This window comes from Hyperoodon ampullatus (genome assembly GCF_949752795.1).
Source record: "Hyperoodon ampullatus genome assembly, chromosome: 2".
Classification (NCBI taxonomy): domain Eukaryota; kingdom Metazoa; phylum Chordata; class Mammalia; order Artiodactyla; family Ziphiidae; genus Hyperoodon; species Hyperoodon ampullatus.
Genome location: NC_136915.1, coordinates 28826240 through 28852882, shown reverse-complemented (window position 1 = coordinate 28852882; position 26643 = coordinate 28826240). Strand labels below are relative to the sequence as shown.

At 53.8% G+C, this 26643-nt stretch overlaps 2 protein-coding genes across 2 annotated transcripts; both read right to left on the bottom strand.

Moving 5' to 3' along the window:
• Window positions 1-6857: 6857 nt before the first annotated feature.
• GJB4 (gap junction protein beta 4) lies at window positions 6858-7646 on the bottom strand (the record flags this gene model as incomplete). The annotated part of the gene is given in 2 exon segments (XM_079698164.1): window positions 6858-7334; window positions 7338-7646. Coding segments are annotated over 2 exon segments (786 nt in total).
• Window positions 7647-10334: 2688 nt separating this feature from the next.
• Window positions 10335-11502, bottom strand: GJB5 (gap junction protein beta 5; the record flags this gene model as incomplete). The annotated part of the gene is made up of 1 exon (XM_079698163.1): window positions 10335-11502. The coding sequence occupies one exon, from the start codon at window positions 11500-11502 to the stop codon at window positions 10681-10683; it is 822 nt and encodes a 273-aa protein (XP_079554289.1). The 3' UTR covers window positions 10335-10680.
• Window positions 11503-26643: the final 15141 nt, after the last annotated feature.

The window sequence follows — 26643 nt, the reverse complement described above, 5'->3', positions numbered from 1 at the left end:
GCCTGGAGGAGAGGATGTTGATTTGAGATGAGAACGCTAAGGAGACAGTTGTGTGAAGCTCTGGGGAAGAGCACTGGCAGCAGAAGTCAGAGCAAAGACACCGAGGTGGGAGAAGACTGGTGTGTGTGTGCATGCTGGGGTGGGTAGGGGAGAGCCGGCGGGTGGTGGTGGTGGGGGATGCGTGCGAGAAGGGGAGGGGAGGGCTTAGGAAGATGCGTTTGGAGAGGTAACCAGGGCCTAACCAGGTAGGGACTTGTGGGCCATGGCAAAGAGTTTATCTTCATTTTTTATGGCCCTGATGGGAAGTCACTTGGAGGTGACTTCCTTGTTTTAAGCAAGGGAGTGACTTGGCCTGATTTACATGATAGAAAGATCTCTCAGGCTGCCACGTGGAGGAGGAATTGAAGAGGAGCAAGAGTGGGGGCAGGGAGCCAACTGCAGGTATCCAGTGTTCAATGAGGTGGCACTTGGAGATGGTAAGAAGGGAATGGACTTTGAACATACTTTGGAATTATATCCAACTTGACTCACTAATGGTGTGGATGTGATTATGCGGAAAGAGACATGTAGGTCTTTGAATCGAGCAGCTGGGTGGACAGGAATGACATCTTCCAAGGTGGAGAAGACCAAGAGGAAACATAAATCTGTTCTCTGTTGCGGGATTAGGAGCTCTATTTTGGATGACCAACAGGAAGTTGGATGCATGAGTCTAACACTCATGGGAGTGGTTAGGTCTGAACTTAAAAATGTGAGCGTCAGCAGTTTATAGATGATTTTATGGATGATTCTGAACAAGATCACAGAGGGGAAATGTAGATAGAGGAGAAAAGAGGGTAGAGAACTGGGCCCTGGGACATCCTGCGTTCAGAGATCAGCAAGAGGAAGAAGAATCCATGGAGGTCAAGAAAGACCCATCAGTGAGGTGGAATTCAGGAGAGGGTGCTGCCCGGGAGCCAAGGGAAGATGGTGTTTAAGGAGGGAGCTCTCAACATCCAAATGTTGCTGAGGGAGTTAAGGTCAGGATGACCAGTGGATCTGACAATGTGTCGGCCATTCATGACCTTGACAAGAGCAGTCCTGACTGCAGTGGTTAAAGTGGTGAGGAAGTGGAGCTGTCAAGTGTAGACAACTTTTAGAGGATTTTGGTTTTTTTGTAAACAGGGTAGTAGCGGGAGAAGGATGTGATGTCAAGAGGGAATTTTTAAAAAGAGAGAGGGACTTCCCTGGTGGCACAGGGGTTAAGAATCCACCTTCCAATGTAGGCGACGCGGATTCGATCCCCGGTTGGGGAACTAAGATCCCACATGCCACGGGGCAGCTAAGCCCATGTGCTGCAACCAAGACCCGACACAGCCAAAAATAAATAAATAAATATTAGAAAATAAAAATAGAAATAGAGAGAGAGGAAAACCTTATAGGATATATTTATAGAAAGGAATCGTGATGCAGTGGAGGTGAGAGGTGATGGGGTCCAGTGCCCACATACATTTGGGGGCGGGGGTGCCAGAAGCAGGGATGCTTCATCCATGTTATAGGGGAGAAGGCAGAGTGAAGGGGCACTCATGCCAGGAGGCTGGCAGACTTGGTGGTGGGGGATAAGTTAGTGCTTGCCTACTGCTTCTATTGCCCAATGGCACAGGATGCCTGGCTCTCGGCTGAAATGGGGGATTAGGAGAATGGGAGCTGGAGGTTTGGGGAAAGAGAAGGTATGATATAGTTATCTTGGAGAATAGAGTTAAAGTTTTAGGAAAACGTAGAATTTCTTAGAGATGCTGAGTGCCCACTTGATCTTTGTGACTAGAAGTTGCACCTGAAACCAGCCAGTCCAGTGGTATTATTCTCCAAGTGTTCTGGAACAGGGGCCACATGGAGAGTTGGGTTTAACTGAAGTTAGGGTCTTGCCTGGGGAGTGATGACAGAAGCACAGAAAGGCAAGGGAGTGAGGATAACTACGAGTCGGCAATGACGTGGGGGCCCATGGACTCTAAACTGGGGAAGGAGGGAAGGTGGGGATATGGAGGAGGTGATGGACATTGAGATAATGGGGTTATTGACTAATAGATGGGGCAGAAGGATTGCTGGAGTGGGAACGAGAGAGAGTGAGCTACACAGATAGGAGGTTGTGCAGCTCTCGGTACACACAGGGTCTAGGGTGTGAGCACACACGTGGACAGGTTCAATGGGTGGAGAAAAAGACTGTTGGAAACAAGGAAATCCAGGAACTGAGAGGTCAAGGTTTTGGGTGTGAAGTCACCAAGAATGATAATAAGTGTCTTAGTAGCGAGCCAGTGTTATAAGGCAGTCCATGAATGAGAGGGGATAACCAGGTATCTTATTTGTGTCTCAGACTAATTCGTCTGAAACGGAATATCAGAAGTTATCAGGTGGAAGTTATCACACCTGCTCCTCCACTTGGTAAATGGCACCCCCACCCAGAGCCAGAAACCCGGGGGTCACTTTGATTCCTCTCTCTACCTGATCCCCACACCCAGCCAAGTCACCAAATCATTTCGATTCTATCTCGTAAGCATTTCTGAAATCCAGCTTCTTCTTTCCATCACCACTGTGCACACCCTAGTTGAGGCCACTGTTGTTTCTCACTTGGACTATTGCATCAGGCTCTAAACAGAGAGCCCTGCCTCGGCCCCTCCGCACTGTGACCAGGCGCTGTAAATTAGATCATGTTGCTTCTGTACAAAGTCTCCCCAGTGATTTTTCATTGTTCTTAGGATAAAGTCCAAAATCATTAATGGAGATTTCCAGAGAAAGCACTGCATGATCCAGCCCCTGTCTACTTCAGCCTGACTCCTACCATCAGCCCTCCTGGGTTGCTTCCTGTCCTTGGCATCAGGTTTGCTCTCCTTTCTAGGCTTTTCATATACTCTCCCCTCTGCCTGGAATCCTCTCCCCTCTTTGCTTGGCAGAATCCTCCTCTTTCTCTAGGTGTCAGCTTAAGAAGTCCCAGGGACTTCCCTGGTGGTCCAGTGGTTAAGACTGTGTGCTTCCACGGCAAGGGGGCATGGGCTCGCTCTCTGGTCGGGGGACTAAGATCCCACAGGCTTCGTGGCACGGCCAAAAAAAAAAAAGAAAGAAGTCCCAGGGAAACTTTTCCTGGGTGCCCGGATGTTGGCTCCCCCTCCCCTTCCCCCATCATCCCCTGCTTCCCCAGGTGTCACGAGTTCAGCAGCCATCCTCTTCATAGCATGTAAGCTCCACGAGGTCAGGGACTGTGCCTGATTCTTCCCAGATAAATCCTGTGCACCTGGCATGGGGCTTGTCACATAAAAGTGAACAATAAATATTCACTGACCTGAATTGGATGGAAGATTCTAGAGGTGGAGCAGTTCTGGGGGAAGACAAGGTCTGGGGTGTGGTCCTGTAAGTGGGTAGCTAAATGGAGTGGAGGAGGAGGTCCCAGGACACGAGGACGGCATGGAATGAAGAGCACAGAGTGACACATGGGTGGTCCCCGCAGCCCTGGGCCTTGAGAGAATACCAGAAGACTGCGAGTCACGTGCTCAAGTCTTTAATGAATGAGGAGAAGTAGGTGCAGCCATGGGGGTGGGTGGAGGGTGGAGGAGAAAGATGGCAGGGACTAAGAGAGGGAAGAGTTTTCAAGAAGATGGAGGTGGAATGTCAGAGAGTGGTGGCCTCAGGCCGGTCAGATGGTGTTTGGTCTCCACGTGGCTCAGTTGGCTCAGGACTTGAGACTTCTGGGAACAGTGCCCATGAAGTGGCCTGGCGTGGGAGTAGTCAAGGTCCTAGGATGCTCTCGCCCTGTGTTGGACCCAGCTCCTGGAATGGGAAGCCTGGAATCTCAGAGGGTGTTGCCTGTGGCTTGTCTGCTGTCCTGCATGCGGGAGCTGCCTTGGGCTGAGCAGCTTGGGGCCATCTGGTTCTGAACTGGTCGAGAGGGCCACCCTGTTCCCCGGGGTTGGGTGGTCACAGCTTGGCGGTGGGGGCCACCTTGTTTCTTGAGGTCGGGAGTTCAGTGGATGGTATTGGTGCCCTGCCCATGTCCCCTTTCCTGGGGGACATCCACTCATGGCTTATAGCTGCCCCTGGAGAATTGACCTTGACTGAGTGGGAGCCACCTACCCCTCCTGGCAGCCCTCCTGCTCGGGGTGAAACCAATGACTGACGGCTATGGGAGTTCCTAAGCCTGATGCCCTTTCCTCCGGGGGGACCACGCTGTGGTGGGACTTATGATCCAAATGCTCTTCACCCCATGGGGATCAGTCAGGTCAAGGCTGAGTTTCCCTGAACACACACCCTGCTCAGCTCCTCCCCCTCGCCATCTGCTTCCTCTGTTCCTTCCTTACATGCACACAAATTCCTGCCACTGGCTCTGCTTCCAGGGACCCTGACCTAAGATGCGGTGACTCTCTGACCTTGTTCCATAATCAGGGGTGGGCTTGGAGGCTCTCCAGGGATCATGGGGGACACAGCCCCCCACAGATTCAGCTTATTTCTGTGGGCTTGGAAGGTCCCCTTCCCTCTTTAGGCCAAAGTTTCCTCACCTATAAAAACCTTTAGGCTGTGTGGAGGTACCAGAAATGGAATGACCAGTTTCCCAAAAGCTTCCATCTTGGGAATGATGCTGATAGTTCTCATCTATCCACAAATGGTGCTTAATAACTCTTTTTAGGTGAACAAATAAAAGAATGAATGAAGGTGCCCACATGTGAACTGAAGTTTTTAAACTATTTGGTGGGAGACTGAGTCAACCAAAGATATGTAATAGGGACTTATTCAGTGTATCTGCATAACGCCATTCTGTTCAGACCTAAGCTTCCTGCTGCTGTGCCCTCACTGTATGATGGGGGTGGATACCTTGGGAAAAAGTACCAAATTCCCCTGGAAAGCTGAAGAGGCTGGCACGATGTTCCTTCTTTCGAATTCTATCTCCCAAACAATGAAGTTGATTAAGGGATGTATACTACCTATGAAATGGTGTCTCCTAAATGACTTAGTATCTATCAGCTCCAGTAACAATAAAGAATAATTGCTGAATACCTTAAAAAAACAAACAAACAACCTTTAGGCTGGATTAGTTAAAACAACAACAACAACAAAACACACAAGCAAGGAAACACCATGCTGAACTCCCTGGGCTAGGTGTGGTGGAGGATTCAGATTCAGATAAGTCCCTTCTGTCAAGCAGCTCATAGCCCCTTTACTCATTTAACAAACTTTTATTGAAGGCAGCAGGGAGCTGGATGACTCATCGTCCTGTGCGTGAAGGGCTCACAGACTCATGTGGAGAGGACCCCTCCAATTCGGGGACAATGGCAGAGGTACAGGCGAGGCTGGCGCATGGAGAAGGTAGCTGAGGCTGTCTCTGGGGTTTGAGGAAGCGTCCCAGCGGAGGGAGGAAGCACATTCCAGGCAGAGGGAACAGCATGTCCAAAAGCTCCCGGCATGACCCAGCGTGATGTGTCTAGTTGGAGATCCGCAAGCCCTTTGGTGTGTTGTGATGGTATGAGGAGGGTGGGGGTGAGGCTGGGGAGGTCAGCGGGGCCAGGTGGAGGGCAGTGGGGGTGGTGGTCATGGTGGAAAGACTGTCAAAGCAGGAGGAATGATGTGGTCAGATTCGTACACAACCGCTCTGTCCCCGTAGAGGAGGGCAGATGGTACAGGCCCAGTGGGAGGTGGTCAGGCTGTGGGGTGGGAGAGGAGAGGTAGATTCAGGAAACATTTAGGGGTTGAAATTAGTGGGATTTGGTGCTGTACTGGGAGGTGGGGTGTGAGGGGCTGGGAGATGGGGTGGGGATGAGGATGTCAGGCTAGCTCCTGGCTTAGACAATTGGGAGGATGGCAGTGTTATTCATGGCCGGGGGGTGATCCTTGCGGAGGGCAGGTTTGGGGAAAGATGACATGGTCAGTTCGGGGGTTGCTGAGTGGGAGATGCCTGGGGGTCTCCCAGACGGTTGTCCCATGAGCCATTCTTGTGTATTCTGGGACTCAGGGCAAGTCTAGGCTGGTTTTGGCCATTGTCAAGGTCTGAGTGGTGTGTATAGGGGAGGATGAGGGATTGTGTAGCCAGTAAAGAGAAGGGAAGTTCCTCATCCTTAAGGATCTGTGAGGGACCCGTTAGCTTGGATGCTCTCCGTGGGTCCCTGGCCTTTGGGCGTGGGCCTCCTAGACACACTGGCAGACTGCCCATCCGGGACGTGCTCTCGGCACTGCCCCACGCACAGCAGGCCTTCCTCTCCTACCCTCCAAGGGACTTACCTCTGGGGACCTGTGCTGGGAAGGGTCAGGGAGGCTGGAATGGGGGAGCCATGTGCACTCATCTGAGGGACACTCGCTGAGAACCAACTCATGCTGGCACAGGATCTCCTGGGGTCCCTCCCCTCCTGCTTTGATCAGCTGGTTGCAGAGTCCAGAGACCCCTGGGTCAGCCTCTGGGCTTCCCACCACGTCCTGGGGGCATACTCTGTGTGTATGTGTGAGTGTGGTGTGACTGTGTGTGTGTGTGTGTGTGTGTGTGTGTGTGATGGGTAAACCTGGATCTGAGGTTCCAGGGCTCAGAGGCCCACTGAGAGGTCTTGGCCTCCTCTCCAAGGTCCATTGTGAACACCCCTGCTTTCCTTCCCATCACTCCCTCCCTGGTCTGCAAAACACTGAGAAAATCCTATTTATTAAGGGTTTGACATACCCTATCGCCATATACAAAATCCCCTCCAGCCATCAACCTTCCTTCCCTGGGGCTGAGGACCCAGAGACCGATTTGCTTCCCAGCATTGGCCCCTAGATGGGTCTCCTGAGCTCCACACCCATGTTCCTCACCTGCCCTGCTGTGGTCTTAGGGAGCAGGCAGAGGCTCTGGTGGTCTCAGCTGCCGACCTCACCGGTTATGGATACCCACTTGCATCCACTGTGCTTGATCCAGCCTTCATTAGGACAGAGTTCCCATCCTGGGGGCGCTCCCCCTGGGAGAGGGCGTACGCTGGGCATGTCTCGGGCAGGTGAGTCCAGCGCCGAGACCCCCGGCGTCTGGAGCCAAGGGTCTCCAGGCACCTCTTGCCCACCAGGTGGGTGACCTCACTGAGGCTGAGCAAGGCTGCGGCCACCATGAAGTGCATGAAGACCTTCTTCCCCGTGGGCCGGGAGATGTAGCAGTCCGCAGTGCAGGGGCATGGCGACTTGGAGCAGGCCACCACGTGGGGCATGTCATAGTCCTGGTAGAGGCGCTGAAAGATGTAGAGGAAGCCAGAGTCGACAGCCGCCTTGAGGAGGAGACTCAGCAGGTCCGTCCACCAGAGCCCGCCCCGCTTCTTGTCCAGGTTGTCGTTCAGGGATGGGACGTCGGGCCCGTGCTTCAGGCGGTGCTACCGCTTGCGCTCCTGGCGGTAGACCACACGCATGACCACGAGCAGTGAGGGACACGTGACTAGGATGAGCTGCAGGTCCCAGAGGCACACGTGGGACACGGGGAACAACTCATTGTAGCAGACGTTTGCGCAGCCCGGCTGGCGGATGTTGCAGATGAAGTCCTTTTGCTCGTCGTCCCACAGCTCCTCGGCCGCCACCACATACGCCAGCACGCGGAAGATGAAGACCACGGACAGCCAGATGCGGCCCAGTGCCGTGGAGTACTTGTTCACCCCATTCAGGACGCCCCGCAGGAACGCCCAGTTCATGCTGACTGTGGCCTTTGTTCCTCGTGTGGACGATCTAGACCAGGGGGTCACAAGGCCTAGGAGAACCTGGAAATGGGAACCTTGATCAAGGGTGCGACGGGCAAACCATTTCACAACCACCGTGTCATCCTGTCCACATTGGCAATGACTCCATGGGGGTAAGGATTGCCATTGTCCCCAATTCACGGGGGAGTAAGCTAAGGCCCAGAGAGGCACACGCCCAAGGCCCACGGCTGGAAGTGGCAGAGCTGGTCTTGAACTTCCATCTTCCAGTTCCAAAATCAGGGCATATTTTATTCTACAAAGTAATAGATACATGTGAAGGGTAATCATCCTGCATGGATGTGCCCACCAACCTCATCAACTCCAACCTTCAGGCCTGCGGGGTCACATGAATTCTAAAGAAATAGTAACAAAGTGTGGGTTGGATGATCCGCTCTCCCACCAGCTCCCAGGGCTGGACCCGGCAGGACGGGAGGGATGTGTATCTTTTTTTCTTGGCCGCATCGCACAGCGTGCAGGACTTCTCCTACCAGGGATCGAACCCATGCCGCCTGCAGTGGCAGCATGGAGTCTTCACCACTGGACCGCTAGGGAAATCTGAGGGATGTGTATTTTTATCCTTCAACTTTCTCCACCTGAGCGCCAGCATGAGCCGGGCCCTGTGCCTGGTGGGCAGACCCCGGAGTAATATCCATCCTCATTCTCCTCTCTGGCTCCAGGATGTCCCCCACCCTGACATTCCCTTCCAAATGACACAGGCTCTTTGGAACCATGGTGGCTTGGTATCATCCTGCCATCCCTTCTTTTGGTGCTGGGCCTGAGGGCTGACTGTCCTGACCACAGTGGGTTCCTCTGGAATTCCAACCATTCCAGCCTTTGGGAGGGACAGGGGAAGGGACACAGCTAACATTCTGGCACGGTCCTCCCCCCACCACTTACCTTTTCTTTCAGGGACACCTCCCTTCTCCGTCTGCTCGATGACTGTTTGCTGCACACACAGGCCATTGTTTCATTCAGGCTGTGTCCTGTGTGCCCCATCCTCCACACCCCTTACCTGCAGTGACATCTTTTTCCATCTCTGGCCCTGGGCCCTCCCCTATCCCTGACTCAGGTATCAGCATCTTCAAACCTTGTGCCTCTGGGACATTTTCTGAGCACCCTCCTCCATCGTTTCTGGAAGAATGCCTCACCGGTACTTAAATGGTCTGTTTACCTGTTTTCCGTGCCAGACTGTCAGCTTCTGGAGGGCAGCCTCCGCATATCATTCGTCTCTGATTCCCCAGGACTCAGTACCGAGCCTGGCCCAGTGAACACACAACAGACATTTGCTAAACCCAGTTGAAACCCCACTTCTTCCGCATCCCTCCTCTTATTTATCTCTTCTCTAGTCTTCTCTCCTCCCTTTGGTCTGGCAGGACATTTGTTCCCCTCCTTGGGGCTTCCCTGGGGTCTCTCCAGAGATCCTCTGTCCCCCCTACTCCTCCCTGAAGCCTGGCCCACAGCCCGAGTTCCCCTGGGGGTCGTCAGCCCATCCCTGCCTCCCAGCCCAGTCTCCTGGCCAGTCCCTGCCGGGTGGGCAGGCAGGTAGGCGGGCGGGCTTGCTGGGCACACGTTCAGAGCAAACACCTGTGTCTCTTCTCCCCTGGCCCATGCCTTCTCTGCAGCTTGGCCAGGCATGGCTGGGTCTGGCTCCCCGTGCTGGCAGGGAAACTGCCCGAGCAGGCGCAAGGGCCTGGTGGCCTCGTGTTCGGGACCTGGTCGGCACCAAATGACGTTGTCCCCATCCCCCTCCCATTGCCCTATTGCCCCCGTCCCCCTGTCCCCAGGCCTCTCTCCTACCCTTTTCTCTGGAAGCCTGGTTCTGAGGCCCTCAGCAGCTGACATCTATGGAAAGGGGAGACCTTGATCCAGTCCAGGGTTGCATTCTACCCTGGCAGGACATTTCTGGGGACTAGAGCTTGGGCTGCTGGTGAGTTGTGTAGGGCATGGGAGGGCCTGCCTATGGTTCCTCTGGACAAGGGCACCGCTGCCCTGGTGAAGTCAAGGAATGCAGGTTGCAGCATGAAATGCACAGCCTCCCTGTCCAGCCTCTATGGGCCTGGGTTTCTGGGGAAGTTGGAGTGTGACCCAGTGTGGGCTGCAGAGAGGCCTTGGGCCTGGAACAGTGAAGGTTAATGTGCAGCCTGGGAGGGGCTCCTTTGCCTCATTTCCCACAAGCATTTATAGAGCACTTCCTAATACCAGTGACTAATGCTTATGTGGCCTTCTTACAGCCGGCTAACCCCATCCGCAGTCGTGAGCTCATCCAGACTCACGACCCCACCAGCTCAGTATTATTAATCCATTTTGGAGAGAAGCTGTAGTCGCTTTCTCAGAGTTCCACTGGAACTTGTGTTCACATGCAAGTGTTATGACTCAAAAGTCCATCAACTTTCCACCGAGACACGCGGTTCCCCATGTAATTAAGCTCCATTCTCTTTGCAGACAACCCACGGGCCTAAAACTGAAACTGGGGATAAAGGCTAGACCTGAGCATGAGCAAGGAGCATGACCCCTCTGCCCCCCAGGAGTGCTGGGGGCTCTCTTACCTGGCTAGATCAAGTGCAGCCCTTTGCAGGGGCAGAGATGTTGACCCCATGACCTGATAAGACTCGCAAACGTCGAAGGATCAAAGGTCACCTTGAATCAGTGAATGAATAGACTTTTATTAAGCCCTGATCGTGGGCACCACACACTGAAGGCACGTGCACATCCGTTCTCGTATTAAGCCCCTCCTCACAGCGGCAGCCCTGTTGGGGGGTGCCTCATCATCTCCGCTGTACACAAAAGGAAACCGAGGTTCAGCTCCGAGGGGTAACTTGCCCAAGGCCACACAGCTGGGGCAGGCGGCAGGAGCTGGGGAAAAGGGATCTGAACCCAGGTCGTCGGACCCTCCCTCTTGCCTGTCCCCACTCCCTGCACAGCGCTCCCACCCCCAAGGCTGCACCTTGGCTGCCGGGTCCTTCCAACCCAGGCCTGACCAGGCAGCCCCTCACAGGATGGTTTTCTTCACGTGGTCTCGAGGGTGGTCTGGTGAGAGAGGAGGGGGAGCGTCTGAGCCCAGAAAGATGAGGTCGCCCAAGGGGAGGTCGTCCTGTTTGGAGGAAGAGGTGACCCAGTTCCGGGGGTGGCCCAGGCCCGTGGCCCGGGCTTTTCTCGCCAGCAGGCACTCCCGGCACCTCTTGCTCACCAGGTAGGCCAGCTCCACCAGGTTGAGCATGATGCAAATGACGGCCGTGATCACCATGAAGAGAGTGAAGATGTTCTTCTCCGTGGGCTTGGAGATGAAGCAGTCCACCGTATTGGGACACGGAGCCACGTGGCACCTGACCACGCGAGGGAGGGTGTATTTGGGGTAGAACGAGCGGAACACGTGGAGGAAGGCGGCATCCACGCCGGCCTTGAACACCAGGCTGCAGACGTACGTCCACCAGAGCCCGCCCCGCTTCTTGCCGGGGTCCAGGTAGAGGCGCCCACCGTTCTTCCCTGCTGCCTCTCGGTGCTTCTTCTCCCGGGTCTCGCGGTAGGCCACGTGCATGACCACGAGCAGCGAGGGGCACGTGACCAGGATGAGCTGCAGGGCCCAGAGGCGCACATGGGACACGGGGAAGAACTCGTCGAAGCAGACGTTGGAGCAGCCCGGCTGGCGGGTGTCACAGTCGAAGTCCTTGTGGTCATCACTCCACACGCGCTCGGCCGTCACCAGGTACACCAGCACGCGGAAGATGAAGACCAGGGACAGCCAGATGCGCCCGAAGGCTGTGGAGTACTTGTTGACCCCGCTCAGGAGCCCCTCAAAGATCCCCCAGTTCATGATGGCCCTGGGCGTCGGCCGCTACTGCAGGGAGAGGATGACTGTCATTTCCCAAGTTTATAGAACACTCAGCACCTTATAGAACAGTGTCACTGGGTTGGATCCTCCCAGCCACGGTGGAGCTAGGTTCTATTATCGTCCCCTTTACAGCTGAGGGAAACTGAGGTTCAGAGGGGTTATGCAGTGTCACACACGATTAGGTGCAGAGCTGGGCCTTGAGCACAGGTCATTCAGCCCAGAACCCAACTCTTACCCATAACGTGGGTGAAGGCGGGTCCAGGGAGCCACTAGTCCTCCCAGGTCTTAAGGAGGTGGGACATGCTGACTTCTCTCTCTCTCCCAACCATGGCCCTCCTCCTCAGCAAGTCAGACCTGGGGATGACTTCTCCTTTCCTTTCTGAGCTAGGCTTTCTCCCCTTAGACAGCTTCCTCCCAGGGGGAACCTGCTCTTTGCCTTTTACTTGGTTTGGGGGATGGGGCTAGAGAGGAGGCTGGAACCTTGTCCCCAAACTCCCGTCTGGTCTAACACCATAAATATCCAGGCAGTGTCCTGCTCACGTGCGGATCACTTGAAGCAAGGCCAATGGCAATGCAGCTGAAACAAAAGGGAGGGAGCGATGATTCTCTTGATATTGGTACAATAGGCTTCATAGAGTAGCCTGGTATTCCTGTGCTTCCCAAACTGGTGTTCCATGGAACCCTGCTCAATAGGCTGGCAACAGAAGCAGCAAGAGAAAAGGATGCTATTCTGTGTTCAAGAAAAGTAGGCAAGCAGTATGTTCAGTGCAAAGTTAAATAGGTCCCTTTACTTGACTATGCTAATAAATTCACATTATGCATCTCCCTAAGGAGGACAGAATATGTAGCATTGCACCAACTCCTTTGACTATAGAACTCTTTTTTGTCATCTTGTAGAACAGCCTTGTCAAGACACCAAAATGGGAAATGCTGCTCTGTCAGTTCTGCTGGCGAGTTTGGTGTGATGAACACACAGGAATCAGATTTACCTCCAATTAGGGAATGTGACTATGGTTCAGAGTGAGGGGTGCCCACGACCTCTCTTGGAATTCCTCTGCCTGGTTCCTGGGGGACCGGTCCACTGAGACCTGTGCACGGTGGTCTTACCCTACTGGACTCCCTGGGACCTCAAGGAGCTTGTCTGCACAGCCTGTTGCTCTAAGGGGTTAGTGCTGGTCCAGGCCAAAGATGACTGTGCTGTCCTCCCCGCCCCCACCCCGCCACTGCATGAGCCACTGCAGATGGGCAGGGTAGTGATAAAAGCCAGCATTTATCGGGTGTTTATGCAGTGCCAGCACTGTTCTGAGCGCTTTGCATGAATCAATACAGCAACTGTATAAAAGGGTGTATGTTTTATTCCCAATTTACAGATGAGGAAAGTGGAGCACAAAGAGGTTTGCTCATAGTTACACAGCTGGTAAACGGCAGAGCTGGGATTTGAACCCAGGCAGGCTGGCTTCAGAGCCCACACTCTGGGCCTGGGCCCCTTTCCTTAGGTTTCGGGAAGCTGCCTGCTGTGTCCACTCCCTCCTCCACCAGGTGAATCCCCAGTGGGGGAGGCTGGGGGTGACTCTGCTCCCTGCCCTGTCTCTCCACTGTCCTGTCTACATAAGAATGTGGGCCCCGGCTCTGAATCATCCGCTTGTCTTTGCTCAGTCCTGCTTAAGGTGGGCGGAACTCCTGGCAGCTTCTCAGGGAACACCCAAGGAGGCTCTAGCCCAGGGGCGCTCCGCCCAGCCCAACCTGGGGTTGGCGGGGTTTTGCAGGCCCAGGCAGAGCTGCCCCACCTGCGTAGCTCCTGGCCCCTCTGGGAGCCCCTCTCCCACTCAGTCCCTGGCTCCCACCTCTGCTCAGCTGGGGAGAAATGGGAAAAACTCAGAGCAGAGGAGGGGGGGCCCATCTTCATTCCTCCACCATCAGGATGCAGGGCGGCCTTGTGTCCAGGCCACTCCCCCGACACTCCACCAGAGAAGTCTCCCCCTTCCAGGTGTGCTGAGGGGCAGATGGCCTTACCTGAGTGGCTACTCCTCAGGGCTCTCTGGGTACCGGCTCCTGGCTGCCAGCCGTCGAACTCAGCAGGCAGCCGGAACTCATGTCAGAACCAGGGAGAGTGTCTGGGGAAGCCCGTTCCTAGGACAGAGCCTGCAGATTTAGGCAGGCAGCCTGGGTGTGCCGCCAGCCAGGAGGAGGAGCTGCACCAGGCACTGCCACTGGCTGGGCCCCAGCCTCCCCAGACTGCCTCTGATGAGGCCCAGGAAATTTAGGGGTTCCCTCCTCCCAGGGGCTGGGCCCCAAATCCTGGCATCCTTTTGGGGACAACCACAGGTCCACTCTGACTCCCCGCTTGTCTTCCTACCCCTGGCCTTGGGTGGAAGAAGCCGAGGCCTGACCTGGCTTCTTATCCTTTCCAGAAATTCCCACTTCTTGGGACTCTATGGGCTGCTCCAGACTCTCCTCCCTCTCTAGTTGCTGCTCAGTGGCCTTCTGTTCTCACAGCTTCAGTTACCTTTGGAAATGCCATGAGTCCCAAATTCTCTCTCCAGCCCAAATGCTTTTGCCCATCAATAGTCCCCACCTGGATGGCCTTCCTTCACTTCTCATCACCTGGCCTACTCCTCCAAGAAGCCTTCCCTGACTGTGCAGCCCCACGTGGCTTAGGGCCCCACTCGGGGGCTTCCACTGCCCTCAGCTTCCACGCCCTCATCAGACTGTATTGGAATAGTTGATTTTTTTTTTTTTTTTTTTTTTTGCAGTACGCGGGCCTCTCACTGTTGTGGCCTCTCCCGTTGCGGAGGACAGGCTCCGGACGCGCAGGCTCAGCGGCCATGGCTCACGGGCCCAGCCGTTCTGCGGCATGTGGGATCTTCCCAGACTGGGGCACGAACCTGTGTTCCCTGCATCGGCAGGCGGACTCTCAACCACTGCGCCACCAGGGAAGCCCGGAATAGTTGATTTTAATTGAATTTGCTCCAGGGACCCACCTGTTGAATGAGCAAATCAGTTCCCACGAACGGACATTTTTAGGGGCTTGTCGTGAGCACGACACAACATGGATCAGCCCCCTGACCCCCAGGAACTCACCAGCTTGACCTTAATTACCAGCTGATAAGTCTAGTACCAGCTGCATAGCCTCTCATAATGGCAAAGAGGTCATGGAACAGTTTCTGAGCCCAGCTTCCCATTGCTGCTGGAGTCTAGTTCAGTCTTTGCACCCCAACACTGAGTATCTGAGGCGTTGGACAGAAAGCCACCGTCCCCCCTGCACACACAGCCCCACTCCTCCCCGCACACGTACACCAAGCTCCTCCCCAGCCCTTCCATGGCTGATTGCTCTTCACTGTCCACCCCGATCCCGAGGGGCTGCCCCCTGCCCCCATACCCCACACACTAGCCCTTCCATCAGCCCGTGTTTTGAATTCAAGAATCATTGCTGAGACACGGCTGTGTGCCGGGTGCTGTGTTTGGGGCTGGGCTACACAGAGAAATAGAGGAGCAGAGAGGTTGCCAGGGTCTCCCAGCCCGGGGCAGGCACCCAGATAGGGTCCCAGAGACACAGAGATGTAAGAAGGACGTTGAGGGTGAGTTCCAGCAGACGGGACCTGGGGTCCCTTGGGGTGGATGAGTCCTGTCCAGAGTAGGTGCCTCCCTGTCTAATGAGTCAGGCAGAAGAAGGAACTGCCTTAAGGCAGGGGAGACCTGCATCTAGAGCTCATACACCCCTACGTCTGGGCCCACACCCCTGCATCTGGAACCTCACAACCCTGGATTTGAATCTCACCTCTGGTACCTTCAGATCTGGGTACATTCCCTGTTTCTCGGATGTACAATGAGACATTTGGTGCCCGTGAGGGGTGTCCTGTGAGGAGAGTGAGTGCAATGCAGGGCGGTGCCTGAGTGCAGGCCGCGTGGCCTGAATCCGGCTCTGCCTCTTCCTCTCCGTGTGGTGCCAGTTTCCTATCGGTGCAGTGGGACAATAGCATTGCCTACCTCGTAGGGTTGGCACACAGATTAGCCCAGCCAATAGAGGCACAGTGCCCGGCACAAAGGAAGCCCTTTCTACCACTGCCTCTGATGTATGTGAACTGCCCGCACACACCTGGCATGTGGTGGGCACCCAAACTGACTTCCTCCCCCTTTCCCTGTTCCTCATCTCTCCTCTCTGAGATGTAAGGAAGGCAGAGAAAGGAGGGGGAGACAGACTACTCGCCAGAGAAAATCTCATGTGGATGGATGATGTCTTTGGGTTAAAAAGGCAAAACCGGGTCAGGCAGTGATGGTTGGGGAGTGGGGAGGGCAGGCAGGAGGTGCCCCGGGAGGGTTTCTCATTAGTGCCTGGTCGCAGCCTGTTGGTCTAATTAACTTCTAAGATGCCCTTTATCAGCAGGTCACACAGGGCCTGAATTCAATGGACGCTGTGTCCAAGAGCCACAAACACCGCAGGTCTACAGCGAGCGTGGCACATCCCACACGCACACACTCTTACACCCAGGCCACACTATGGGCATGATGCTACACACTTGTGGGGCAGTGCTGGGCCCTGGGTGCCTAGGATGGGGCCTGTGAGGTACGACGTTAGGCCTCCGTTTATGTTTATGGGATGAATGATGTATGAAATGCACACACCCTGCAAAGAGAGTCACACATATCTGTCCCCCTCCACGTTCTTCCTCCAAACGATTGCCAAGTACAGGAGAGAGGAGACACATGAATGGATCGGGTACAACGTTGTGAGAAGAGCTATAAGAGACATATAACAGAGAGGGGAGTGTCAAGTTCTGCCAGAGGGAGACCCAGACAAAGTGACATTTAAGCTGGGTCTTGAAGGATGTGTAGGAGTTCACCAAGAGGAGATGAGGAGGAGAGGCCTTTGAGGCAGAGGGCATAGAGTGTGCAGTGAAAGATGGTGGAAGAGCTTTGGAGAGTGGGCTGGAGGAGGCGGCAGTGGGGGCACTAAAAAGCAAGGACATTCTGGACCGTGAAAGATCTGGAACACTGTGTTAAGAGACTTGGATTGATCTTGTGTGCAGAGGGAGACCTGGGGGAGGGAAGGAGGCTATGCGGTCAGATTGGTACAGTCAATTCTCATTCTTCATGGTAGTTACGTTCTGTAAGTCACCACAAACACTGAATTAGCAAATCTTGAAACTTTGCCAGTAGAGGAAATACAGGGTTCGGTTCCTGCGAGCCTCTGGTTACAGCATTTTCATCAACTGATCAATATGTAACCTCGTTCTATGTGTTTCTCTTCAAAGACACCTTAATTATATATAGTGCTGAATCATTAATGTTGAACTCGCGGCCAACAGCACTATTACTTACTCCTGAACGAAGCTCATCTTTCTATCCTCTTTCGTTTTGGCCGCGGCATGCGGGATCTTAGGAATCCAGGGATTGAACCTGTGCCTCCTGCAGTGGAAGCATGGAGTCTTAACCACTGGACCGCCAGGGAAGTCCCCCTGAACAAAGCTCATCTAACACGTATTTTCTCCCTAAGGCCCGTCACAACCTTCCTATGCTTGGGAACACCAGACAGTACTTCAGTGCTACCCTTGGGGGCCAGTTTAAACAGCAAAATCACCTTCCACAAGCACAAAAATGCAAAAAAGGGGTACTCAGTCAACCTCCAGTGGGGCGTTTGTTTACAGTATCAGCTGAAACAAGAAGACAAGGCATCCCCTTGTTCAACCTCAGCTGGGAGTGTGCACATCGGTGACTCAAGTGTTTTGCTGCTCTGTGCGTGTCCACGGATGACAGCGAAAGCACTGCAAGTATTGATTTTGGGGTTAAACAAATAAATTTTAGTGACTAGACAAACTCACCCATATGGAATCTGTGAGTAATGAGGATTGATGGTATGTTTAGAAAGCTCCTGCTCTTCGAAGGAAGAGGCGTGCGAGACCAGTAAAAAAATTACTGCAATGATCTGGGGAAGAGATGAGCCAGAGGGATGGATTTGGGAAATAGCTGTCATATACAACTGGCAGTGTTTGGAGTCTGAGTGGATGCAGGGAAGGAGGCAGGAGGAAGACCCAGGAGGGCGCCCAGTTTGCTAGTTTTGGTGATTTGGCAGGTGGTGGGTCTCCTGATGGAAGGAAGGAATACAGGAGGAGAGCAGGTTGCTTGGGGGGTGGGGAGGGGCAGGTGAGGGGGAGTTCTTCCCAGGTGTTTGGGAGTTAGTGAGTTCAGTGTTCCATGTGCTGAATGGGAGGGTGTGGAGGACAGCCGTGTGGATTGTCCATAGCCAGCAGCTGGCAGCAACAGCTGGGCATGTACTTTGGGGGTTCCCAGTCCCAAGGGGGTGGTGGGAGCCGCCGTCGGAGTGGACGAGGTGACTTTGGGAGAGTGTGCGGAGTGAGAAAAGAAGATGGTCCAGGCAGAGTTCGGGGGAGCACTGATGTCTAGGAAGCAGGCAAGAAAGATGCTTGTGGAGGAGAAAGCACAGTAAGGGACAGAGAAACCAGGGCGGGCAGGGGAGGAAACCCAGCGGTAGAGAGGCCGGTCAGGTCCCTGGGGACTTTTGCCCGAGTGATTTCTGCAGAGTGATGGGGACAAAAGCCAGAGAGCCGTGGGTGGCACGTTTTCAGGAAGCTGGCAAGCGAGGTAGAAAGGCGGGGGATCAGAGCTGGAGGAGGGTTCACTTCTTCTGGGGAGAACAGACACATCAAAGGAGCTGCTGGAGAGCCACTTGACCTGCAGTTAGATCTTGTTTTATATCCGCCATCCTATCCGTTCCCCACTCTGCTCTTTCCTGGTTCCCTGGCCTCTACTTGGCTCTCTCAGTCCACCCAGTTTTCAGCCCAGGCATTCCTGACTCTTGTCACCGCCTCCAACATGTTCTTCTGGCTCAGGCTGAGCCCTGCCTGTTCTCCCTGTTAATGGGTGTGGGGTGGGTGAGAGTTGGAGTCTTTTCTGGAGACTAGCCATCCCCCCAGGCTCCCTTCTGAATGCAGAGGGCAGAGGGCAGCACAGGCATCAGGGCCCGATACCCCACCAGTTACCCATCAAAACTACCGTTCCCAAAGGCAAGTAAACTTTTGGTCCTGGACGAACAAGCTAGGTTGGCCTGTGAGGCCAAGGTGGTGTCTGTTCACTGTTCTCAGGAGAGGTGGGAAGGCTGGACAATGGGGTAATAGTATCAGCTTCGTCACCAGGTGCCTCCCCTGTGCCAGAAACCGTGCCAAATGCTCTACGTGCATCCTGTATGTAACACTCCCTGCTCTCACCTTGCCCCTCTCTAAGCAGTTGTCCACACAAGCAGAGTCATCTTGTGTTTGGAAAACACAAATCATATTAAAACAATCTGTTCCGGGTCTTTCAGAGGCTCCCCATTGTCTTGAAAAATAACTCCGGTTGCTAATATGTCCTATAAAGTCCTGCATGACCTGGCCTCTACCAGTCTTTGTTCCCAGCCTCTTCTCTTCCGTGTTTGTGCTCCAGCACAGTGGCCTTCTTTCACTTTCTAGAACGGAGGAGTCTCTTTCCCACCTCAGGGCCTTTGCACATGACTCAATGCTCTTTCCTCACTTTCTTTGAGCTAGCTACCATCAAGTTCCAGATATCAATTTATTTTTTTGTTATTATTTTAAAAATAAATTTATTTATTTATTTTTGGCTGCATTGGGTCTTCATCGCTGCACACGGGCTTTCTCTAAGCTGTGGCAAGCGGGGGCTACTCTTCGTTGTGGTGCACAGGCTTCTCATTGCGGTGGCTTCTCTTGTTGTGGAGCACAGGCTCTAGGTGTGTGGGCTCAGTAGTTGTGGCTCATGGGCTTAGTTGCTCTGCAGCATGGGGATCTCCCCGGACCAGGGCTTGAACCCGTGTGTCCTGCATTGGCAGGCGGACTCTTAACCACTGTGCCACCAGGGAAGTCCCTCTGGATATTAATTGAAATGCCACTTTCAGGAAAGCCATTCTTAACCCCTGAAACTAGGTCAGGTTCTTTGTTATCTATTCTCTTTGCATGTGCTTCTCCTTTGTATCCCTGTCACAACTGCATTCCTAGAGTTATGGGTGTGCTTGTGTGTTTAATGTCCTCTCCTCCTTTAGACTGTAATCTTCAAGAGGACCAGGCCCAGAGGTTGGGCCATGGGAATCATGCTCGCTGCTCCTTCTCCACCATCTGGCACAGCACCTGGCATGTAGTAGGTGCTTTATGAGTACTCGAAGATGAATGGATGAATGATTCTGTTTATTGAAACTAAAAAAGCCAAGAACACTGCCAAATCCTTGGGCACAAGGGTACTGAAGTGAAACTGTTTTGAGAGCCTGGGCTCTGGAGCTTGGCTGTCTGAATTCCCACCCCAGCAATCCTGCTTACTGGCTGTGTAGCCCTGCACAAGTTTTTAGCCTCTCTGGGCCTCAGTTTCACACGGAACATAGGGACTACGCTAGAACCTACCTCATAGGATCGTTGTAAGTCTCAGATGAATAAAAATATGTAAAATATATACACCTGGCACATAATAAACATGTAATAAATGCTAGCTGCTGTAATTCTCAGCCAGGACCGCTATCTGGGAGTGAGACTGAGTTGATGCTGCTTTCTGATTTCGGTCCCTCATGATTTGGACATGTCTTTGGGAGAGCCCATCTCAGCTCCACTGAGGGGAAATGCAGGGAGAGGTGAACAGCCGTGTGGGCCTGAGCAGTCCAATCCTTCTCCGTCCCTGGAAGGACACGAGATGCTGCAGATCGGATTCCTGCCCTCCAGATGCCTAGAGGGGGGTGAGGGAGACCCCTTCACGTAGGTTCTGTGGGAAAAGCCAGACCCAGCTGCCGGGAGAGCTTCCTCTGCTGCTGACCTGCGTCTGCTGTGAGGCCTGGGCTGGCTTTAGCCAGACAGCCTGCTCCTTTGATGGAGAAGCTTTGCTTTCTCCTGGAAAGAGTTGTGAGTTCCCATCCCCGGCGAGACTTCACGGCTATGCTTTTGCAGAACGAGGGGAATTGTGGGATGGCAGGAGTCTAGGAAGGGTGGGAGACAGGCGCGGCAGAGAGGAAGCAGAGCTGGGAAGGGGAGAGAGCTGGGTGACAGACAGAGCCCGCACAGACCCGGGCTCGAGTCCCCTTCTACTCCCTGGCCGCATGTCCTTGATCAAACCAAGTTTTCTTTCTGAGCCTTAGTGTCCTTCCTGTACACGGGGGTGACGGCTGTTGTGGAGGAAAGTGATGGAGAGGAAAAGTACGGTGGGTCATGGCTGGCATGGCCAACCCCCATTCCTTTACTTCCCTGCTCTGCAGGCTATAGCTCTCTGGTTGCTTGGGTGGACATTCTTATTTTTTATTTTATTTTTTTTTAGGTATTAGATTTTAATTAATTAATTAATAATATTGGCTGCACCGTGCAGCATGCAGGGGGATCTTGGTTCCCTGACCAGGGATTGAACCCGTGCCCCCTGCAGTGGAAGCACGGAGTCTTAACCACTGGACTGCCAGGGAACTCCCAACGTTCTTATTTTATCTTCCTGGGGTCCCAGGTGGGCACATAGCCACGCTGTTCCCCTGGGGCCCTAGACCCACCCCCGGTTCTGCCTGTGCTCCCGTGCTCAGCCCGAGGGGGCTGGAGCTGGCCTCGCCCCTTGGCCTCTCTCTACTATTTCTGTGGCTCTGGGTGGATTGAGTCATGGCAGCAGTGAGACCCACTGTCCCTGAGGCTGGGGGCCCAGTGCTTCCGTACCTCCCCATCCCTCCAGCCAGGCCCACAGTAAGACTGAACTGAGAGCCCAAATCACCAGGTGCTCTGCTGTCTCTGGGCAGCTTGTGCAGCCTCCTTTGCAGAGGGTTGGGAGGCCGATGTACAGTTCTTGCAGCTTTGGCCACTGGCCACCACATTCTCTGCTGCTGGCATTCCAGGGCCAGGGACCTCCCTGTGGGTTCTGGCCTGGATGCTCAGCATCTCTGCTCAGTCACGGTCTAGTGTGGGGACCACATGGCTTATTGCAAACAATTGGGCAGATCTGGGTTTTAAACTTTGTTCCATCAAGCGGTGAGTACAGGTAGCGGGTGCTGTCAGAACCCAGCCCACATCTCCTTGGCCTGTTCTGTTTTGGTGATTGAGGGGACCTATGTAAAGCATGGTGATTTACAGTAGGTGGGCTCAGTGCCCAGTGGCCAGCACCTGCCACTAGGCTGGCTGGGGCTCTCTGGGCTTCTGGGGTCTCTCTGCCCATGAATGGGGCAGCCTGGAAGTGCCAGGGAATTGCCGCCTCACGGTGGGCAGCCTTCAGCCAATGCCTTATGGAAGTTAGGGCATGATTCCTCCAGCCTCCTCCCCCTTGGGTTGAGATAACTGTGAGGTCCACGTCCTAGTCTTTCCCAGACTGAGTTCAATCCCCAGCAGGACTGAGCTCAGTTGTCCACAGAAACTCACTCAATTACATACCTTCACCAGCTTCCTTCCCTTCTCTGCCTCAGTCCCCATTCCCATGCCCATATTTCCTGGGATCACCTCCCAAATAAGCAACTTGTTTTCAAATCCGTGTCTCAGGCTTGCCTTTTGGGAGAGCCCAAACTAAGACAGCAGTTGTTGAACAAGCAGCAGCCTCACTTCCTGTGCGATTCCCCCATCCTTAGGCTAACCAGCCTCACAAGCTTGCTCTCTTGTTGACTGTTGATTGGCCCAGGGGTGAGGCTAGCCCCAAACCGAGCTCATCAGTCACACTTACCTTGCTCAGTTGATCATCCCAAAGTGACAATGGAACCCACGCTGATCTGCCAAGGGTCCTTCCCTGGGACTTTTGAATATGGGCAGGGACAGAGTCCGTTGATGATAAACACTGGACCTGCTGGTGTCCTGCCGTTTGGAAATGCTGCTCGGCTGGATGAGATAATGATTCTGGGACAGAGCGGGAAGCAGAGATGAGGAGCAAGTGAGTGCTTGGAAGATGTTTGCGTCTCCGGCTCCATTTATCTTTGGAACCCAGTGTTGTTTCCCCACTGCACGGTCCCTCTGCCCGAGTCTATTTAATTTAGGTTTCTGTCACTTGCAACCAAGAATACTCTGTATGACCTTGGCTTTGCCATTTAATAGAGCCTGGTGCATAGGTGTTTGATAAGTATCTGTTGACTGATGTACACTCTCTGGACCCCATTTTCCTCATTTGCATGTTAGGGTCAATAATACTTTATAGGTTGTTGGAAATATAAGTTAGACAGTGAAAGGGCAGGGGCTTTGAAGTGTTGGACCCAAGCAGAGAGCTTCCTCCTTCTGCCCAGAAGGCCAGGAATGGGGGGACCCAGGGAGGGGAGGCACCTTGGATGAGGGGCGCAGAGCCCTGCTGGGGTCTGTGGATGGACAGGGCCTGGCGGCTGCTGGCCAGTGAGGGCTGCATGGAGATGATGATGATGATCGGGGTAGAGTGGGAGGAACGGCCGGGAGTAACTTTTGTTTTTTCCTTTTGAGAGAATCAATAAGCAGGGCAGAGAAGGGAACTAATGTTTATTGACTCTCTGTTATGCACGGGCACTGGGTCCAACTCCCTGCACACATTAGAGAGTACAGACTGGTGACCTGGAGGCAAATGTTTTGTTTGGCCTTCATGGGGCTTAAAGAAACATTTCAATTAATTGCCAGCATATACATATCTGGAGATTCCACATGAAAAGCTGGTTGGGGGCCGCTCTTGAAAACTTGGAAGTTCTAGCAACCTGGGGCCCATATTCCCTGCGGCATCAATAGCTAGAGTGACAAACAGCTGCCCCCTTCTGATGAGGCATCTGCTCTCTAGTTTGCACTGACCCCTCCCGGCCTCTTCCCTCATGCGTGGGACTTGCCTGGCCCTATAGTCATTTGAGATGGTCGTTCTGGGCGTTTTCTCAACAGCCCTGCAAGGTGGGTACCCTTAGCCCCATTTTACAGATGATCAGACTGAGGGTCAGAAGTGAAGTCATCTGCTCCAGGTCACACAGTTAGGAAATGATACAGCTCAGTTCTTACCGACCCCAAAGTTCATTCTCCTGTCAAAAAACAGGGAGTGTTTGGCTGCAGGTAGAGAGGGGGAGGAGGAGGAAGAGAGGTTTGGGATCAGTGATTGGGAAGAAGGGGTGCCACGGATGAAGCAGGGAGACTGGGGGGAAGATGCTATAGTCAGACCCGGGCATTGCCAGTTTGAAGGGATCCCAGGCTATCCTGAGGAAGGGGTCCATTCCCAGGTGACTTTTAGGACGTGGAAGCTGGTGCTGGTGTCTGTGGTAAACAGAGAAATGGGTGGTTATGGAGGATTAGCCGAGGGGAGTGAGGCAAGAAGGATGTCAGGTGTATTACTGACAGCCTGGGTGGCTGGTGCTTCGGGCCATCAGGAGGAGGAGGGTAGGGATGGGGGAAGTAGGGGGAGATGGTGTGTCCAGGTTTGGAGGTTTCAGGGCCAGTGGCATGTACACGGGGAGGTGTCCCAGGGACAGTTGGCCAAACAAGGCTGGAACATAGGGGAGCTCCAGGCTGGAGATAATGGTCTAGAGATTAAGCTGTGATGTCCAGGCAGACAAAGGGCCCAGGTGGGGGTTGGGAGTTGAGGGGATGGGGTAGGGAAGGGGGTAGGGGGGTGGGGTGTCACGGCCATAGTATTTGGTGGAGGCTGGAGGGATGCCCGCATTCACTTTCTCTGACCTTCCACCCCTCCTCACCCAGCGGGCTTCTCCATAATCAGCTTCCCTGGGGACGTTTGAGGGAAATGGACCAACGTGAGGCAGGCAGGGCTCCAAGTGGATAATTACACAGCTCTTTGAGCCCCAGGACTGGGCCAGGTAGCAATCCATACAGACAACCTCTCAAAATTAATGGGACTCCAAGGGGTTTGAGATGGGGGGAAGGCCAAGGCTGGGAGAGGCTGAGGGGAGATGAACTGGAGACAGAAAGACACTGTTTCTGATAGAGAGCCCGCGACGCAGGGTCTGAACGAGAGGTGGAGAGAAAGGGAAGGAAAGAGCAAGGAAACCGGAGCCCAGAGAGGTTAAGTCACCTGCTCAGAGTCACACAGCGGTGAGGTGAAGCTGGGCTTGGGCCAGTCGGTCTGTCTGCTTCCAGAATGCCTCCTCTTTGCTCACTTTGTGGTTCTGCCTTTGCCTTCACTGGGAAGTCATGGGGAAACGGGCCTGTAGGAACCCCTTTGGCTTCTGGAGATGGTGAAAGAGGAAAAGGGGGCAGGCACTACTTGTCCCTCAAGGCTGGCTCGGACTGAGACACTCCCCTGCAGGAACTAAGGGCAAGGCGTGCTTCCTCCCTCTGGGTAATCAGCTCGTTTTTCCATATCTGGTCCCCACCCCGCCCCAGGCTGTGAGTTCCGTGAGGGCAGGGCTGGGCTGGGGACATCTCTATCCCTGCACAGAACGCTCAGCTAATTTAAACACCAGGCAGAAAAGAGACAGTGAAGTTGAAGCCTGAATACATCTTGAGTTCAGTTTACAGAATTGTGTGAATGTTAATCTCTTGGTTTTGATAAGCATACCACCACGGTTGTGTAAGATGTTAACAGGAAGGGAAGCTAGGTGAAGGGTATACTAGAGCTCTCTGAACTATATGTGTAATTTTTACATTATCTCCAAATAAGTTTATTAAAGGAAAACAACAGGGCAGATTCTAGCTGTTGGCTGGGGGCAGGGAAGGGAGATGATAACACTGGGCAGAGGTCAGGGCCCCAGAGGCGAGCTGGGGTGTGGACAGTTGACCCAGGCGTCCCACAGCAATGTTCTCACCCAGATGGGGCACCTGAGGCTCGTGGCACCTAGGGTACCCCAGTCAGGTCACGCAACTCACTTAGGGCCCCATTGGCCAAGTGTCACCAGGGCCCCAGCCCAAGTGTGAACTGTGCTCACCCAGATTTAGTTCACCAAAAGGTGGAGGTGGTGGGAAAAAGTACCAGAAATATCCTGGCAGTCTCTACCATCTACTTCACACCTATCATGTGCCGGCAGCCTCCTAAACTGCTCCACACACAGTATCTATTTGAATTCTCACAAAATTCCATTCCATGGAGTAGTCTGAGGCTCAGAGAGGTTAAGTAACTTGCCCAAGGTCACACAGTATGTTCTGGCCAGAGCTCATCTGAGAGCCAGGATGGGAGACTTTTCCAAGCTCGCCCCATAAAGGGGATTTCTTGTAGATGCAGCAGGGTTTCCAGGTCTCCGAAGGCAGGAGTGCCGGACCACCAAGGCCTCCAGCAGCCTGGAACTTGGGAGCCGCAGAATCGAGGTTGTCTCAGGCCCCTCACCCAGTAGCTCCTCTGTCATCTCATCTTGGCTCTTGTCTGCACTGCCGCTCTGCCCTCTCTGACGCCGGGCCCTGAAGGCCATCTGTCCCTGCGACGTCATGGATGCTCAGCTTCTCCTTTTGGCCTCTGTGCCCCCTGCTGCCAGTCTAGCTAACAGAGCAACTGACTGGCCCTACCCTCCTCTTGTGGACTGGCCACGCTGGGGTCCAGGCAGCTGTGGCCTAGACGGGAGGGGCACGCAGGCCAGTATGGCTCAGGCTGCACTCCGCTGATGGAGAGCTTGGATTTGAATCGCTACTTGGCCCCGAATCGCTACTTGGCCCCTGTGTGATTCTGGGCAAGTTACTTCACCTTTCTGGGCTCTCAGTTCATCATTGGAGGTCATAATGGTCCATGCCTTATATGGTTGCTGCGAGGACTGAATGCATGTAAAGGTCTTAGGACAGTGCCTGGCATGGAGGAAGCACCCTCCCACTACAGATTATTATTATTGTTGTTGTTGTTGTTATTACCATTACAGAATATGGTGTCTCTGCTTGGCAGGGGCAGTGAGTGGAGCCAGCAGTGATGGACATGTCTGCTACACCCAGCCAGTCCATGGACTGTTGACTCCAACGCTCTCCTTCCTAACCTGTTTGTGATCCTGTCTGAAGGACTCATCCTAAGCAAAGGGAGAATTCAGGCTTCCCTGTACAGGTAGGTGTGTGTGTGTGTGTGTGTGTGTCTGTGTGTCTGTGTGTGTGTGTGTAAAGTAATTCTGACCCTCCCTCCACCACTGTGGCTGGGACCTTGGGCTATGACTCTGCTTTGGACTTTACGCCATCACAGTGGTAGGGGAGGGCTTCTCCCTGCTCCGGCAGAGCACAGGTGGATGTGTGGGCAAATGGTGGGATTTTAGTGGAAAGTAGGGGCTTTGCCTGA